The following is a 20,098-nucleotide window of genomic DNA, read 5'->3' as shown; positions in this document are numbered from 1 at the left end:
ACATATCTTGGCTTCGATCCACTGAAAACATTTATCTAGATGTGACAAGTGACGACGGTAAAAACCATTCGTAAGTAGGTACGATACTTTAAAGATGTCTGCACTGTATAGTAAAATAGATGTTTCGGATGTTGATTCTAGAAGTTCTTTGTCTTTGTTTTCTTTAGAGCAACAAGTACAAGGACTTGGCGTTATTTTTACAACAAACTTTGTGCCAAATCTCGATCTAACTAATTGTATGCACGTATGCAAATAATATGATGGCAGCTAGCCATCACTGCAATAAACAACGGGAGTACAAGATAGAAAGTGGTATATGGTATATGGGCTGGAAAGTCCGCTATTACATGAAATATGTAACTAACACATACATAGCTTGTACCTCAAGGAAATATACATCAGAGTTAATAATGCTTTAGCTTTCTTATATTGTATGTGTCTGTAATTAATAGCTATCCTTTGGCATTATTGTAATGAAAAATATCCTACTTTAATAAAATGCTTTAAAACTATAAAACCGTACATAAAGATGAAACTACGGGACAAGATTCGAAAAGCAAATAGGTATATTTCCATGGAAAACCCTAGAAAACTCCATGGCAATGTTATCTGTATAATATAATCCCTTTGTTCTTTTTACAATACAAGTACGTAGAAATCTAGACGTGTACTATGTCAGAACAAACACGGTGTACTATCAAGATTATCTTATCACGGCATGGGAACGACTATCAGTGGCACACTGTTAGCATACAATGGGTCATTGGCTCTATTAGTTTCTAAATAATTTGCATATGGCCGCCGACGCTAGCAAAGAAGGTGGCATACTGTAATATTGAGACGCTTTAATAGGAGCTACTTTCCTTGACCAAATGTTAATTAAAAGTTTATTCACCTTTTTAATTTGTGATGTCCGATCAAACGTGCCATACCTACCCACTATCCACTGTCTCACAAACTTTAATATGTTTGTTTTTGATTTTCCCCGAATTGGTAGACCCAGATGAGACTCATGAAAGTACATTTACAAATTAATATTGACTTCTATATCAAGGCATAATTGATTTTCGCTTGCATCGCTAAAAATCTCTACTTCTTTTGGATCTTCGGTCATCATATCCAAATTCGGACTCTTACTAAGTGCTACCCACATATTCTTTACCATGATAGGTAGTATTTCAATACGTACTTACATACATCTCCGTTAAAAAATCGTATCTCTAAGACGCAAGTATCGATAGTGTTACTATCGGTTTTATCTCCTCTATAGCAAATGATCTAAAATGCGTGATCATGCGTAGGTACTTCATGAATATTACGATGCTCAAAATAGTTGAACATTTCACGTGATAATGAATCTATTCAATACAGAAGCGCGTTACACGCATGGGTGCGTATATATAAAGAGATTGCATCTGCGAAATTCTAATAAACATTCTAAGTGTAAAGAAAGTTGGTTTTTCAAGCCATGCATATGTATGTATGGTACGCGTAGACGAGGGCGGCGGACCGCGACTACTGCTGCGATTGTACAGTTTGCCTAGGGAGCTAATATACTAACTAGTTGAAATCATTCTCTAACAACCTCTTTTTATCGGTACTAAAAGAAAACGTGTCAGTAGGCTTTTGGAATTTACTTTCGGATAACTGTTATTAGATAATTATGTTTTCTGCGGGTACTTGCCTAGTTTCCCTAATCGTTTATTCTGTATTCTCTAAACGGTTGACATCGTTTTTGTAGTTCTTTTGTCCTATAACGCCATACTCGCTTTACCACAATGAATACCAAAGCGCCTGTTCAATCAAACGTATCGCTTAGCGCAAACCACAGTAAGCATCCATTTAATGCTGTAGTACTCTTAAGTTAAAACCTTGATTGCATTCACGGGATTGCAGCCATGCCGTTATCTTGGCAAGGAGTGAGGTCTCTTATGTGTATAACTATAGAGTCTGAATTCGATTAGTAGGAATATAATAAGACTTGGTACACATATACGGAACTAACGGATGCACTCGCCGACGTATTCACTACACGTCACGAATAGTTTCCGCTGCGATTGTCGGGGCCTAGACTAGTATGCGTTAATTGTCGCTCGCTCTAACGATAGCTTATTAGTGACATGCGATAAGCAACACGTTAAAAGCTGAACAAGTCGTTTGTTCTCGTGGTTCCCCGATCGTCAGACAATGGAGCTTCTTGAGAAAGTCGGATGAGTATGCTCCAAATCGTAGATTGACCATGACGCTACTACTTACTGCCGGCTCGTTTATTTTTTGCAGCAGGACTATATGATTTGGACATAATTTATGTTGGATGGACGTCGCATTTTTCTCTGCTATCGATTCATTTACGAAACTAACTTGTTATAAGTGTTGGTGTACGAGTGTTGTAATTAATACCTGTATACGTAAGTGTAGCCTGCCGCAGTTAGTAGTAATTAGCGGTGTGGTGTTTACTGCGGCCATGCTCGATTCAGTACCGTTCAGCTGTTGCTTTATTGACATAGTAATGTTGAGGAAACATTATCCCTATTATGAGGTATTGCAACGTAATATCCAGTTATAATATTCAGAGTGCACCAGTCACGTTGGAAACATTAATCCAAAAAGACAGCGTACTTCAAAATAACGGGAAAATAACAACGAACAGAGCACAGTGTAATGAGCTTGACATTTACGAAACGTTACATTTGAAGTAAACGTATTTATAATAAACTTGCAAATTAATGTTTCTGTCTGTGTGTGTCGATACGTAAGACCTATCTCGTTCCTCAACTTTCCTCACAGCGAGGAGGTACGTTGAACCGTCACTCACTCAGTTCAAAAGGGAAAAGTTTCACGAGTGCGTGTACATTGTACCAATGTATTGCATTCGTTAGTGGTTCTGCAACAACCGCGTGTTAATTGCTTGCAAATCGCTTTAAGTTCTCTGAATATTGTACGTATAAACTGATATGTTGAGTTCCTCATTAAAAATCTTTCTCGGAAAGAAGTTTATTTGTTTCATTAAGGATAACATTTCAGTTTTTGATATCTTGATACATATAAATGCTGTTTCCGCATCGCCTTGTTTTCTACTGCTTGATCAGAGTTAATGAAGAAGACCGTTCGAATACCGCAACGGACGCGAAACGTCAGTTCAACACATAGCGTGACTCGGAACGCACGTTCCGAACGTCCCTGGTTACGTCTATTTACGTTGTTCGTACCGTGGCGTATGTTTGAGCCAACATTTGCACTGCAGGATGGGTGTACGTACTGGTGAAGTGTTGTTCAAGTGCAGTGAATTAAACTTACCACACATTATGAGTTAGTTGTTTGTGCAACCTCACAAATGTTTGTGGACGGACGAGGTTAGTACTCCCTGATGAGCGTAAGGATTTTGTCAAATTAGTGTCAACATCAGTGCGGCGGATTAACAGAGGGATTATGAGTTAATTTATCCGCTTAAAGAAGCTTCCCGTTGTGACCTGTTAGGAGTTGTAAAACTCTTTTGTAATATTGCGTGCTCGCAAGCGGTGGCATTTAGAAATGTGGGTTGTTATAGTATGTGCATATGAATACGTAAAGATATTGCAGTGTTAATGTTCTTTTTTCTATGTATCGCTTTCCATTTTACTGCGATGTGTAAATATATTAAGGAAGTTCAGGCAGGAAGCATCGCGATTATAAATGTCATTCATAAGTTATGGTTGTGTTTATGTACCTATATAATTACCGAATTACGCCGAGTAAAATGACGGTAAAAAGTCATCTGTCAATTTCAAAACGTGTCGTCAGTTGACCATGAAGGGAACATTCACCATCAGAAGGGCTTACACTTGAAAGTTTCCGTTCGACCTTGCCCTCGCCAAGGTTACCGATTTTCACGATTTTTTTACCGCATTGCACGCTTTCGTCAAAGTGGCAGGACCATTGTTTACCGAACATAATGGTGTCATTTGTTTAAATTACGGATGTTCGTTGATTGATAACTTTAGGTAAGGTTGATGATATTCTATTCGTAACCTCGGGCTCGTTTGTGAGGCGGTGCATTTTACCTAATATTACGACACAAAAATTAAATCCTTAGTTGAGAAAATCTAAATGTTTTGCCGGTATTAAACAACAAAAAACAAGATAAGATAAAAATATTGCAAACACATGAAATGTTTGCTTCAGGATGTTCGAATGTTACTGTAAACATGTTCACGTACAGGTGATATTTCTTAACGGAAAAAATTACATAAAATTTTTGATAATAAAATTTCGTGAATGTAGCGATATGGTAATTGGTCAACCTGTTATTTAATATTCATGCGTACACTTTGCGTGTAAAATTGAGGGACACAACTAATTGACCATTTTGTTTGATTGCGAAAACTAAGAAAAACTCGAGTCCAAGTTGTGCCACGAGGTCTTTCATAAAATAGAGACCATTTGGCGGCTTTTCTCTGTTCATTTTTACATTAACATTGGACTCTTGCCAAGACATGCACAATACCTGGCCATTCGTCACAGGTTTCGAGGTCGCCAAACATGTGTAGGTACGCTACGATTTAAAAGGTGTGCTACGTAATAAAAGTGGATGTTAAGCCTGACTTTACACGCGCCATATTTCAGCTCGATAAGCAATTGACGTGTCTAGGTATGTACATTTTATTATCGAACTGAATTAGAAAAAAATTGTCTTCAGACAAAGTCTTGCTACAAGTGCTGTTGGGATTAAATCACTTAATCCTCCATACGCATTTGTGTTACACATTTGAATAAATAAATAAATTAGTTACTAAATACTGCAGTCAAACAATCATACAAAAATTCGTTAAGGTAAAGCCAGTCAGCGTAATAAGAAGCGAAATATTTACTCTACAATCAGCCCCTAAACACAGGAATTCTTCATCTTTACCTACGTCAATACATAACAGGTTTGGTGACATAGTACCTAGGTCTAAGTAAAATAAAAAAGAAGTTCAATCTTAATATTTTTTTATAGCGAAATGTTTAGTATCTTATTCAACCAAATCCTTGGCGGATGATTTTGTTTAGGAATTATGCTCTCATGTGCGAGGTATGATAAATAAGCTATTAATACAGTACTTGTAACGAGCAGTAATTACGGCTATTAACGTCTGGAACTAAATGCAGAATATAATAAATGAAAATCCAGGTACGCATGCAATAAACTGCAGCACTTCTTGCCTGTCGACAGCCATCAACAGTTTCAGTCGGATTTCTCCTTTTATTGTGCGATATATTATTATTGAATATCTATATAATTATGTTATTAACATGCCGCTTTAAACTGTCGAGTCCCTGGCATAAATCATAGCCTAGGTATATAGAATGGATATCTCAAGTATCTAAACCTTTTCACAGTTTTATGCATATTATTATAAGGCATTTATAAGAAAATGTTCATTCGTCTTTCCATAAGTTCCGCTTTATAAAGATTGGTTGCGGTACGAGAAGAAGCCTTCGGTCGCTCACCTGTAACTTGTAAGCTTGCCATTGAATACACAACAGTTACAGTGAATAAGTTGATGACTTCAAAGTTTCACGGTGCCTATTTTGTTTCCACATTTTCAACGCACAGATTTAATTCTACTAAGAACGATGCCCTGTCATTGATGAAAGTGCTCAAAGTATTGGCACATCACGATTTTTTTAATATAAAAATCCGTTTTGTAAAGTTATTACATAAAGAACTACACATCTAATTATGTTATCTCTTTTAAACGTACGTGTGCAAGATTGCAGATATTTTTGTGTTGAATTAATTTTGGCTATTGTTTTATTATTTCGGCAACACTATATTGTTGTGCAGTGTTACGGATATTGCGAAACGTTGTGATAATTTTATGCAGAGGCTGCGAACCATCACGTATGAGGAGTTTGAAATATAGCAGGATCTAGGTTTAAACACGCTTTTATCAACAGTCAAATATTATGTTAAACTTTATGAAATTGTGTAGCCACATCCATCGTCCATCTTGTAAGTTTACCACCCCACTTCCTCTCTTTTCTCTTCTTACTCTTTGGAAATCACCGGCGTGACCGTTATGACGTAAATGTACTGCATTTTATCCGAATTCAAAGAAAGAGGAAGTTGTCAATTCCTTGCGTACGTTTTTTATCCGAAGTAAATGATGCATCAACTGAACATCCGTCCGCTAAGTTTAAGCTAGCGAGTTCGATTCTCTGTTGAAAACTTGTGTATACTGGGACACCGCCAATTCGCTGTAGTGTTTGTGAATGATGACCCTAACTGCTGACATCTATTAGTGAAGTGCTCGTGTAGAAATTATGCCTATTAAAAGTTAATTAGTGGGAGCACACACAGGATGCTCGCGCGGCATTGTCGTAAAACAAAATACTAAAAGTGAGGCCTTGTTTATTTCATGTTAAATGAGATTATATTAAGTTGGCGAATGGCTGGAGGGCGCACGTTTGACGACGTGTCTGTTCTGTCATCAGCCGCTGCATGTAAATATAACTTGACACATGACAAATTTAATAGAGGGCTTGCGGCAATATTCGCTGCTGTAAAGAACTGATTTATGCTTGTATCGTTTAAAAACGTAATGTTATTTAAAATTTTCGATAGCTGCAGTATTGAGAAATCCTTACATGGTCAATATTCCGGTATATTTTTTATGTAAAACAGTTACATAAGCTAAGCGCCATTGGCAAGCCTTTTCCCGTTTATTAATTTGAATATTTTTATGTGAGTGTGAATATTGAGTGATCATAATATAATCGTGACCCAGATTGCGCAGTACGTGTAAGGGAATTGTCGACGTCCTTAAATTTTAACTTCCTTAGCAAATGTCCTTTTAATTTCTCGAAGCGCACAAAAGCAGCGATGTGTGAGTTTACGACTTCGTTAGTACCCGCCGACAGATTAACGTTGCGAGCCGGAGTATTTGCAAATTGACCATTGTGACGAATTCTATTACGAGTCCTTTGTTTGGGTACATTTAGACGTCCTATGTGGTCATTACCTTGCTGATATTGATACTTGTTACTCGAAATCTGTGTAAACATTACCTGTATTCTGGAGCATGCTAGGAATGGGGTCACCACGGTGTTCCACGGCGACAGACTAGCAAGTGATAGATTACTGCGCGTGAGTGGTCTACGGCGCAATCGTGCGCATGATCTCTATCTATAAATCTCAGATGTTAGTGCTATCACTGGTGCGTGCGATGTCTACCTCATTTTATTATCTTGTATTAAAAACGAGATCAGAATTTATTTATTTGTTCCGTTATTTTAGATCAAGAATTGTTATGTAGATTATGACTGTCACGTTGATAGTCTGGTGTTTAACTCACACTTGTAAGAGAAATCAACAAAGTGGTTCTACATCAACTTAAATAATATTGACTTATCTTCTTTTGCTGATAATTCAAGCTAATAAACTTTTGAGACACCTCCAGACATCTTATGAAACCCACTTAACACTATGAAAGTAAGCGTAATCAAATATTTAACGAGTATGTACCTACTCAAAATACAAATTGTGGACAGGTTTTATCTACAGCATTTATTGTTTGCGTTACAAAATATGATTATAGTAAACGTGTTTCTCGCGGCGATGCTTTGTATGTACCTGTATTCATAAAATATTGACCTACGATGTAAAACTTGAACCTTGGCGAACAATCAAAAGTTCATACTCAAGGTTCGACAACTCTAAATCGAACTCAATTAACGAGCGATGAAGCATCACCACTTCAAAAATAAAAACTGAAAGTGTACACTGATATCCTAAACGTCGTCAAAATTGGGATAGGCTGGCAGATTGCCTGATGCTGGGGGCGGCCAAAGATATAGGAGGATGATGATTCAGCGGAGCAGCCTCGTAGGCCCATATCAAATTAGACTGAGACACTTGGCTCTTGTGACAGATCAAGAGATGAAGTCAAAAAAGCTTCCAGAACAGCTGTGGTACATCAAGTAGTAACAGCAAATATTACGAGCACAACATGTTTAGATTTAGCAATGTTAATATTAACTATTAACCCGAATGTCAGTGTTGGGTGATTTTAAATTCGTAAACGTTAATGCTACACGCGCAACGTGTGTGAAATAGTAATTACGGCACATATCCATCGGCAAATCTGCGTTAATCTGTAGACATGTCCGCAGTAGATGCTACAGGGCACGCATTTAGTATAAACCACAATCGAGTTTGCATAGCGATTGTGTCACCTTATAGGTCAACTTTCTTATACCTAAATGACGCAGAAACACCTGTGCGCGGAGACTAGGTCAAATATATTCCAGCAAGATACAGATCTCCAAGGAAAGTACGATGATGTAATGTAAAAGTGGATTTCGCTCGAGATTTTGGGTTTTTTATGATCGCAGTAACATATTAAGACAGAACAAGGTTTTTTAGTTCGATAGAAGTGCGTATTGAAACGGTAACAAGGCACAGACTTTTCATTCTCCATCAGAAAATCGATACCTGTCATACAGGAAAAATACGTGGTATGAGGAGTTTTCCACATAGTCACACCAGTATGGAAAATAACGCACATAACACACTTCCGAGTACACACCTAGTTCTAGGGACGAGTGTACGCTTCTTACATACATAAGAGTTTTGTTATGTCATGTCATATACGAACGAGTACATACACCTTGCTAAAACGTATAATTTCAAGATGTTATCATAGTAAATAACAGTTTCACCAAGATTTTGATCTCGTTCCACAATAGGGTCGCACGGTATTATTAACACGGTTTGTTGCTAGTTTTTTAATATTGCCCATTTGCCCCAGTTTTTTAGGTTCCTTTTCGTGATAAAAGTTTACTTAATTCTTGAGAAATTCATACATTTGTTGTGTTAGTGCTCTATCTAATTGTTAGAATTTGATAATACTACAAATCTAAACGTAAATTGATTCAGTGATTAACAAGAATTAGTTTGAAGTCGACATGCCTGCGCAATATTGCAAAACTGTCGCTGGGCAGATGACCCTTGTAGGGCGGGCGGGCGACTCGGCGCGGCCCCCTGACATACATACAAACACAACTAAAATTAGATCTGTGATTCTCTCACTACCACTACACGCTAGACGCAAACGAATGGATTATAGTATTATTAGAGCGGGTACGTGGTACAAATAACAGTGTAAATGAACTATTGCGGCAAGATTTGTTGCTATCCGGAACCCACGAAATGAGCAACCACCCAACAACCGTTTGATGAGCGAATGATAAATGGCTTTCGTAATGGCGCTCCGTGGGTGGAGCTTACGTTTCATATTTTGGTTTGCTTTTCTTTAAACTTGTGATAATATTGTACGGGGGCGTATGTTTGCATTAGTAATCCAACATATACGCGCACTTTTTCTCCTAACTTAGATATTTTTGAATTGTACACAAAAGTTAAAATCACTCTATTTTAACTAACTGATCAAAAACAAATATCAACTAATCGTCTAATAGCTTTTCCCAGGAAAGGAAACGAATGTTACTTCGCCTGTCAATGCGTGATTCAAATAATGCCGTATTTACATAAAATGCCGAAGATTAAACGCTTTGATGAGGCTTCGGTTACTTAAAATGTAGGTCGAGTAAACATTTAATATCCTTTCGTTAACCGACCATACTATTGATCTTGAATAAAAATAGTAGTCACGAATGCGAACTATTCAGCTTTGATTTACCTTCAGTTGTTTGAAACATGAAATGTAAATTAATCCGTTGTATTATACTTATAACTTTAATTGTGCCTTTCAATTTTAAAATGGTAGTAAAATAATATTAGGTACTGTTACTATTTATAGATAGCTGTTAAGCTTATTTATTGAAGACAATTTTTATGAAAAGCGTAAATTTTATAAAGTTTACTACAATATCAGCAATACATTCTATCTATATTTGTAAGTTTTTTATACATAGGAAATATTTTTTACAAATGAGTGTTTATGTCATCGGCCTTACAAGGTCAAACATTCATTGCTTTTATGATACTCGCATACATTGCGAATAAGGGATTATTTAGGGTTGTCAACCAATGTAAAAAATGTAAAGACATTTTCAAAGAAATGTTATTTTCAATGTTATTGAATATTTTAAATTACGCCTACTTTAAAAAAATATGCATGTAGTAAATGTACAGGAAGACATAAAAAATAATAGCAAGTTTTTCATAGTAAGCAGTCGTACTCTAGCGAATAGAATATTCACAACGCGGTCCCGGAGACCCGTTACCCTACTCTGTAAGTGGAATACTGATACAAAACAGTCAATCGCCTCTGAATCCATCATAGTAATGACTCTCTGTGGTTTATGGCTCTCTGCGACTAAATTGCCAACTTTACTTGTAACTCGTACCGTGAATTACTTAGAAACAAGGTGAGCTATGATTTTTAAATGGTCGTTGACACAGCTTAGGCACCGTGTTTGTTGTGAGCTCTTTGTTATTTAATTTGTGCCATTAGTCAAGTGGAGTGTCCGATTTTTTGCAGATATTTTGTAATATGTTTTGCTAAATTTAAAAGTTTCCGGCTTAGAAATGTTTTTTTAAGAGAATAGGTACACAGACGGGCATGATTGCCTGGCTTAACTTGAATGAAAGAAGAGGAGGCGGCATTGCAACAAGTCAAATTCTCAAGAGGTTTTTAAAACGCTTGTTCATATTTAGAAAGGGCTCTTACAAACATGTTTCGTGTCAGACGTTATGTAGTATGTGCGTAAAGATCACACACCGATTGCAGAATCATGTTCATGAGAAACGACATTTGTCAAGTACACATACATAAATAAAAATGTCGGCAATCATCTGATCAAATGTTCTATCAACAATGCGTAGGCGCATCTCTCGTACTCTGTCTAGTATTTCGCTCTTAAAATTCTACAGGGTTGAGTATATTAATGTGAAGTATTATTTATTTATTTGCACATTGACCATTGAGCAAATTTGTCTTATGTAATTTTTATTAATGTCAAGACTTATTGATGTCACATCTGTCAAAATTTAAATTGATATCGCTCAATCCTTAAGTGACATTTGAACGATCATGATTGAGAACCATTGAGCCTTTTAAAGCGCAGTGTCATAAATTAATTGTATTTTGAATATTATGTCAGCCCTACAGCACGATTGTTAATTTGACGTTTCAACGTTCCCAATTGATGCCCACGCGCATGCTGTTTGACCCTCTCTAACCAGCCATTCACAAAATTACTATTGAGACATCATCCGCAATAATTATGCTTTATGAGCACAATTAGGTACTTTTGTATTCAATTTGTCTAGTATTTCTTTGAAAAAAATACGTACTCACTTCCTTGTGTTAACGAGACAATTGTTGTTCTTCAAGTTGTATAATGCTTGGGACACCTGCAGATCTCACTAAGGGCAATGGAGTCATAATTTAATTAATTAAATGTCAAGATAATGTGCGTCTGAGCAGCGCGTTTGTTGACTTTTGTGCTGGCATCTACGAGATAAGAAGAGAAAAACAACTGCAATTTGGTACTTTGACTGACGTAATCATATACCATGTGTTACTGGGTCAAGTAAAAGGGATTTTAAGAATGTAGGCAAGACACGTAAGAAGTGATAAGTTTAAGCGTAACTGTTGAGCACCGATGTAGGTGTAGGATGTAGTACCTAGTGGACCTAGTGGTCCAAGGGGATTTTTTGCATTTTTAATTGCAAAGTCAATGTTCTATAGCTGACCCCTGTAATCTAACTTATATTCATGTTTTTGTTTAAAGAACTCGTGGAATATTCTTCTACTTTTACAAATTGCCATAGGTTACGGATAACCGCCTTCAATGAAGTGGACCGTAACAGTCGTTTATCGCCGGACCGGTATAAAAAATAACGAAGTAAACCTCTCGCATTTCAGTGTTTGTTTTTGTCCAATTTTTGATTTAATCCGACCCAGATAACGCGAAATGATACAAATTGGACTGAAATTATCATGTTAGAGCTTTATTCTTACCACGTGGCGGAAATGGGCGCTGTCAGCCGATCCTAATGATGCGTGAAGCGAGCGAGCAGCTTGCTGCGTGGGAACAGTTACCGATATAAAAGAGAGACCATTTTTTACATCTGCTAAATCAAAGCCGATTTTTGTTGTTCTACTTTGATTGAATGATTGGATGGGTTCATGATTCCGTGAACTGTAGGATAAAATGCGGCAGCGAAGGGATTTAATAAGGTTAATGTGACGACTTCAAAAGTTATTTATTTATGATCTTCGTATGAAAAGTTAGTTTTTTAATGAATGCATGTGTGCCATTAACGTTTGTCTAATGATGATGATACGATGATGGCGATAGTGCCAATTATTTTAACTGTACTGTGCATCGTAAGTAGGTGCCGACTGTTTGAAATATTCATATCAAATAATAGATAGGTACGTGCACGGTACACCGACGATTTCACTTCGTAATGGTTGGTGCTGGTAGCACTAAGGGCTTGCCGTGTCATCACGAAATATAGAAAGCCGACATTTACATAACGCTGCTAATTAGCGCCAAGGATCAAAGCACGTAACAATACGTTTCATGAGCTTCTCTCATAAAGATAAATATTTACTTTGTTCATTGTGAATGTTCTCTAAGTGAACTTAGAAGTCCTAAGTCTTTGTTCAATATAAAACTGTTGTAATAATAACTAATTTTGTAACACTAGCAGTTTACAATTATCTATTTCATTGATCTTGAAATGTTGTGTTGGGTGCATTAGTATGTAGGAATGAATGGATTAGATAACAATCACGCCAAGGGTATCTGTATGCATATTAAATACTTACCTACCGTGTCTTAAGAATGCAATGTCGTTTAACGCCTAGTTTAATAGAAAACAGATTACCTTGTAATTATCAATTTGTTTCCTATTAGAGTTTTTGTACGCATTTCTATTAACCCGTGAGAAGTGTCGTGTTGTGTAATTATACAAGCGAGTAGAGGAAGCGTGTCGTTGTCTATTAGTGCAGACAGCCACAAGAGTAATAAGACCAATTTCAAGAGACGCCCGTTCTAAATATTATTGTTGGCGTTTCTCATAATTATTATGATCTTAATAGTTATATACTGATTGTGAGAAAATATTGGAGATTGGAATCCTTGGTTAATTTAATGGTTTATGTTATAAAATACTGTTCACACCATTGTGACATTATAAAACTATGTCCCATACAAACATACGTATTGTCTTCCTTTGCCCCTGAAAAATATGATGCATTGAGTTTTTTTTTTTACACGAGTATAATAAAAAAGCCCACAATGAAGAGCCGCTGAAGATTAACATCTCTTCATACATGGAGTACGATTGTAGAGGTCGATTCTCTGATTAGTCGGGTCGTGACAAACGTCCTCGGGACTCAACATACAATTACCAAGTATAAACACTTGAATATTCAAAAACCTATGAATTTTCATGATTTTCTGGGAGGTAGGTTAAAGATAGTACGCATCTTGTGGTCCGTTACAAGTAATGTGTCAGTGACGTATGAATAAAACAACGCCTAGGACATTAATGTAGTTGTTGGCAACTTACCCACACTTATACTGATGTCTATGTCACTCTGTCACTCTGTGTCCACATATGCTGTCATTTGTCTTCTTGCTATATGAAAGATCTGCTTTGCCTATAAAGTTCTGCCTTGCCTTATATTTAACGAATATTTGAGACAAATGTTTGCCAATTTAGTATCATCTTTGAACAACTTTAACCACTTTGGCTATTCATATACATTTATTCCCGTATTATAATAGCATACTTTTCCATACGACTTTTACCGAGCGCTCAGAAAGCTCATATCCGCAGTTGCGGTTGATTAATCTAATCTTCTCATTCATACTGGAAAGTGTTAACCGTCGTTATGTTATTGTGAGTTGTACGCCTACCGCCTACTAGGCGTGAGTTAGCAACCTGTTACTGCCTACGCGCAGCACTTGCCGGTGATCTTTGACCCAGCACGGCCGGCCGCGCGTGCCTATGAATGACGCCGGTATACTTACGAATTTACGATAGCAGTACATCACTAGATCTTTTGTTTATGTATTGCTGTTTCTGTTACGTGGCACATTAAGATAGGCCATTCACCCTAATTACATATTACTTTTAAATTATGGTGTTTGAACTTGGGGATATTAGCACTTCCTTGTAGTCTCATTCGTCGAGAATCTCAAGTGACTCTTAAATGAAAACGAATGATTCAAATCGAAGTTATACTTTTAGAGTTTATTGCTAGAAACCATTACTTAATTGTTTTTGACACCTTTATGTTAGTTACTAACTACTTACGAATTTTCGCACTCATAAGTATTTATTTTGTTCAGCAGAGGCACCGCGAGTGGCAGCCGCAGTGGGGCCGCGCGGCAAGCGAGTGCAGACGCCGCAGCCCGTGCGCACGCCGCCCGTGCCCGCCGCAGCGCCCGCGCCGCAACCAAGGGAACAAGCTGTAGCGCTCGCGCACGCCGCTAAAGGCGTTGAAGCCCTGGGCGTTTTAGTCCAGTATTTAGTGTTTCGAGTAAGTACATTATTTCAGAACTATGATTTTGACATCCAATACTACCTTGTAATATCATTTGAATGAATTGAAATTATTGAAAGTTAGCGTTTCCTAGTGACCATTTATCGCCAATAGGAAACAAATTAAAGAGATTGATCACTAGAAACGGTCGTTAAACATCATAATTTGTATGGCAGGTACAGGTACGGTACCAATGACGTAAAACTTCCATATTGTTGTCTATAACATGTTGTAGTGATTTACGAAAATGGCCGACAATTTACATAAGTTGTAAGGCCTCTATTGTGTTTACAGACCAATACAACAAACATTTGCCGGAGCGTAGAGGTCACACGAGGTTTGATTCACGTATTCGGTCTACGAACAAATATTTGTATAGTCATACAAAAAGCTTGACGATTAGAAGTGTTTGTTTATGTCTGTTGTACTTCTTGTTTGATGAGTTGATACAAGGTATCTTTATAAGGACGCAAAAAGTTTAACAAAAGTCAAACAAGTCCTTGCTAATTGGAATACAAGATTAAAATGCACGTTTCGCCGTAAATGGATGGTCTTTGTATTGTTGGTGTTTGCAGTAAAAAAGCGTGTGGTATATTGTTACTAATGTCGGTGTAACGTTTCCAGTTGGATGCACTGAATGGCAGCAGTTGGCGCGTGGAGGCGGAGCGGTGGCGCGGCGTGGCGGCCGCCGAGCGGAGCAGCGCCGCGCGCGCAGACCGCGACCGACAGCAACGAGCGCAAAAAGATCTCGATACCAGTAAGTTTTAAGAATTTATATATTAATACGTGATGCAAAAACTTTGGACCGCTATTTACGAAAATTGCGCGGACGTAGGAGCATAAAATTTGGTACACTTATAGTTTATGTGTAGGAGAAGTGAAGAACGCTAATATTTTTCAAAAATAATGCTTATAAAGTACATTAAATCAATAAATAAAACATTACACACACATGCATAGTATCTGATAGTATTTGACAAAACGTCAAAATCGATAGACATTGCGATGATATTGACGTCTCATATGAATAGAGTTTTATAAAAGAGTTTGTTTGAGTTTGAGTTAAATAAAAATTATCCTTGAACGTATGTTAAGTGGTATTGTAAATTAAATCGTATATGGTTGAATTTCAACCACTAGGCGACCACTAGTTATTATAAATATGTTTCATTTCCTAATGGGTTAGGTGCACATACATACAGCATCCACTACATATTTATACGGCTCATACATGTACATAATTGGATCGAGAATACTAATCCCATATCGAATCTGAGAACCCTTATCAAAATCGTACAACTCTTGACTAACGAGTACTAACTTACTCCAGGTAGTAAAAATCAATTTATAAAACTATATACCGTCTCACGCAGTAACAAAAACATACACAACTGAAATACTTATAAAACTGCTTAAGCCAGTTATATTCCTTTTATTATAATAAATAATTAATTTCTTGCTATAATTATTCCAGTCGCAGAATGCCTGAGCAAGATCTCAGAGCTGGAGATGGAGGTATCGTCGAAAGAAGAGGCGAATGCGCGGCTTCAGGCCAAACACATCGAAGAGGTCGCTACACTCGCCAATGATATCAAGGGACTCAAGGTAAATGTCATCAACATTCCTAAAGGACTAAAATAAATCGCAATTATTATTCATTTATGTACCGACTCTTTTTACTGGAACTGATATAAAAGGTTTTTGTTTGTGAATATTTGCCGGTCTAGCGAAGGCCAGGAATGTGAGCTGCTGGTAGCTAGCCTTCAGATGCTTTTAGCTGTCCAACAGGAATAACCACCATTGTAATATTACTGGAAAAAATATAATAAACTTGAATTCTGTTATTTATAGGATACAATCGAATCCCTGAAACACGAAGTCGCCGAGAGTAGGGCGCGTCTACACGCGCACAGCGAAATCGAGCGCACGTTACGCGCGCAACTAGAAGCAGCGCGGGCGGAGGTGGAGCAGAGCAAGTCGTACAACACGTCGGTCACGTCAGCCAACACGTCCACCGACACGTCGGCCGACACGTCGTGGGACAAGTCGTGCAACATGTGCGACGCGGCCTGCGACCCTGTGTGCTGCGAGGCGGAAGATTGCGAGCTGCGATTAGCTGCGAATGAGGAATTGAGCACAGATGCCAACGAGTTGGCAGCTGAAGTTAGTATTGCAAACTAATATTAAATAGTATAATAAATAATTAAACGTTCATTGAAATTCATTCTTAGTTATTCGTAGAAGCGCCGAAAATAAATTACAATGTAAACTCGAAATATATCACCTACCCACTGACATAATTAATTATATGTGAAGTTAACTACATATGAAATTAATCGTGAACCTCTTAATTTCAGGTACGATCACTCCGCGCGGTGATTGAGCTGAAGCAGGCGGAGGTAGCGTCACTGCGCGACGCCCGGACGGAACTCGCGGCGGAGCGGGAACGACGCGCGGCCATGGAGCGCGAGGCACGCGCCGCCCGGCACGCTGCGGAAGAGCTGCGGGAACGCGCCGCAGCACGCCAGCGTGACACCGACCGTTTGCGTGACGACAATAGGCGTCTACGCGATGCGGCTGCACGCGACCGCGACCATGCCGCGAGACTTGCCGCACTCAACGAGGAGCTGCGATACAAGCTTAGACAGAAGTCGCAGGTAAATAGAAATGCGTTTTCGAGTCATTAAATTCACAATATTAGGAGCTAAAAATCTATAAGTATTTAAACTGTTCATTAGTTTTTATGACCTTACCGAAATATCGAAAACTCATAAAAACTAATAAACATGGTAAATAACCCCTTTTAAGTTCTAATGACATAAAAATCTATTTAAAATGTTTTTATTCTCTAGGTGGTGTCCCTACTGGCGGGTGGCGGCTACATCGAGCGCCCACCGATGCGTGCACGCACGTCGTCTGGTGACTCGGGGCGCTCAGCGTCCCCAGCCCCGGACTCTCCCCCCTCACCTGCTGCGTCACCTGCTCCAGACTCACCCCCTCTGCCCGCCGTGAAGGGCGTCGTCGAAAAACACGACTCCGTCAGCTGGGTGCTGGAGATCGAAGAAACGCCTGAGGAAGTAGCTTCTAGGTAAATAGATTCAGATTAATTAATTAACTTTTAATTTATTAGCTAAAGATGAAGAATTACAGACTTAAGAACACTTTCACTGACCTATAATTCCATTGTGTAGGTTGGCCAGGCGGTCGTCTTTCCGCACGGCCGCATCGCCCAGTGGCGTGAAGCGCCGTGGCGGTGGGTCACCAGGCAGTGGGTCACCAGCCCCAGCCTCGCCCGCGCCCAACGCTTCTAAGTTGTTCCGACCAGGGGACCTGGACTTCCCCCCACCCCCACTGAAAGAGTCTGCCGGGGAAGCCATCTACATATACGACGATCGTCAGTATTGAAGTGTGGAAGGATTGGACTTTGTGCTCGTGACCGACTAGTCTGTGCCGCGCGCGCAGTGCGCCGCGGACGTTGTCGTCCGGATCATGTTCTTGCCGGATTATAGTTAGCTGCACGGTGTGGAGACGTTAGCTTGTAGGAAACTGGGACCCAACCGGAATGATTGCTCTGCATCTCGCGTTTATGAATTGAATACGTATGTACCTTACATGGAAATGGTGAATGCAAATAATGAAACTAAACTCAAATGATACCTATGGTCTAAAGCTCCTAGCTGTGGAAAACCATTGTTTTAATGGACTTTGCAAATAATTTATGAGCTTCAAATGTTATTTTACGTAGATTTAATACGAAGTTTGCTCTTTCTCAATAGAATTTAGCTTGAAGTGATAATAAGTAATATGTTATTCTCATAAACGATATTAAAACAATACCTTAGATATGTCATAGTAATCCTAGCTGAAGGGTTTTACCTATTTATCTTATTTCAATTTTTATCGACTTCACACGTTTCTACCATTAGTGGATAAATTAAATGAAATAAGGTAAGGAGTAGCTCCACACTCACTTTAAATATAAGAAGTTGCTTTTCTCAACATTCTGGCCTCGGGACGGTATTCTCTAATTAGGCTGCATTTGAAGGAAAGTGTTTATGTACCTGTAGATTGCGCCAATCAATAAAAGTAGTTGGTACTTATAATAGTTGAACTATTTATTCTGTACGTACTTCTTTCCTTGTTTATTTTCCATTTATGTTGTACTTTGTTTATTTACTGTTTCATGTCTACCTTCTGTCTCGTTAACGTTCATTTAATCCTACTGTTAACAATAATTTACGGTTCCTCTTTCATTGATTGGTGCAATTATTCTTGTTTCTGATTGTTTAATTATAAAGGGATGTGCTTTGATAATATGTTATCCTGTTCAGGCTTGTCAGTACTAGCAGGTTGTTACTGTATTACTTAGCAATAGATTGATCGTAATTATTAGGTATTTATATTGTTTTGTATTGTATTTTTAAATTAATTATTATATTTTATCACACTCGTTGAATTATTTTGTACAAATAACAATTTTAATGATGAAAAAATTAACATAGTTATAAGCGGATGTGTAATATTGACGTTTTTATTCTGTCTGTCGGTTTGACGCTTTCATTTCATAACGGCTGAAATATTTTCTTCTATTGTGAATGTTAGTTTCGCATTATTTTTTTATGTTTCTGTTTAGATTAATTTAGTCCGCTATTTCTAGAAGAAACTGAGAAACCAAAGAGTCGCGTTCATCTAAACTCTTTGCCATGTTCCTTAATTTAATGAAGTCTGTCATAGATATTGCATGATGGATCACAATGTAAATTCAGTTAATATGATTTTTATTTATTTTTAAGCTTATCGTTATATTACATTAAATACCATTCCAAAATTAAAGTGTAATCATAAATATAATAACGTGATTGCGAAGGATATTAATATAAAGAATAAAATAGTATGTTAAAGATATTGTGGTTTAATTTCTGTGCACTCCATATGTCCGTCAGTCCGTCAGCTAGTAGAGGTGTGAATAGTCCACTCAATTAGACAAATTACTCCCGTACAAGGTTAACTAGTTATGTACGCGTGGTCTCTTAAGGAAGTGAATAGTTTAAATGGCTAATTTATTCGGTTTTGTTGCGAAGAAATGTGACAGCGCTACGATGGAAAAAGGCAATTTTAAGTTTTTTTTTTTTATAAATCGAGTCAATGAAATTCTATTCTTTTATAATTAGATATTTTTATGGAATGATTTACTTTAGAAGTTTGTTATTATCAATGGACGCAAAACAAAAGATAATGAATTTAGCAGTAGAAAGAGGAGATGACAAAGACAACCGAAACGACCAAAAAAAGATTTTAGTTTACAGCATTGCCAAGCATAGTCTTACTTAGATAAAATGTCTATGTTTTTAGTTGACTCTAGTTTTATTTGAATCTAAAGTGTAAAGTGCGACCTAAAAATAGAGCCCAAAGTAACTACCTATGCTATATGTAGATATGTAATAACAGTATTAACACGGATTTTAAGTTCATTTTGTCCTTGGGCCCGATTCCTATCATTGGAAATAAAGACTTAATTTTTGACTTTTAACTCTAATTTTTGACGAATATACAATGTTATCTAATTTCGTATCACACTTTCACACCCAAAGTTGTAATTTTTGGGA

General features: G+C 37.7%; 1 protein-coding gene across 7 annotated transcripts in view; it reads left to right on the top strand.

Moving 5' to 3' along the window:
• Positions 1-19,395, top strand: part of LOC118265239 (uncharacterized) — a 115,099-nt gene extending 95,704 nt beyond the window's left edge. For 5 of the 7 annotated variants that reach the window (XM_050705869.1, XM_035578039.2, XM_050705868.1 and 2 more), the window contains exons 6-12: positions 14,299-14,489; positions 15,117-15,249; positions 15,967-16,097; positions 16,344-16,655; positions 16,850-17,149; positions 17,345-17,580; positions 17,684-19,395. In XM_050705869.1, the coding sequence (XP_050561826.1) occupies positions 14,299-14,489; positions 15,117-15,249; positions 15,967-16,097; positions 16,344-16,655; positions 16,850-17,149; positions 17,345-17,580; positions 17,684-17,897 (1,517 nt within the window). In that variant the 3' untranslated portion in view covers positions 17,898-19,395. The remainder of the gene's footprint in view (positions 1-14,298; positions 14,490-15,116; positions 15,250-15,966; positions 16,098-16,343; positions 16,656-16,849; positions 17,150-17,344; positions 17,581-17,683) is intronic. The other 2 variants (XM_035578040.2, XM_050705870.1) reach the window with 1 other exon arrangement.
• The last annotated feature ends 703 nt before the right edge of the window (positions 19,396-20,098 follow it).

Source organism: Spodoptera frugiperda, chromosome 28, assembly GCF_023101765.2.
Source record: "Spodoptera frugiperda isolate SF20-4 chromosome 28, AGI-APGP_CSIRO_Sfru_2.0, whole genome shotgun sequence".
NCBI classification, from domain to species: domain Eukaryota; kingdom Metazoa; phylum Arthropoda; class Insecta; order Lepidoptera; family Noctuidae; genus Spodoptera; species Spodoptera frugiperda.
This window is presented reverse-complemented; position numbering and strand designations above follow the sequence as displayed.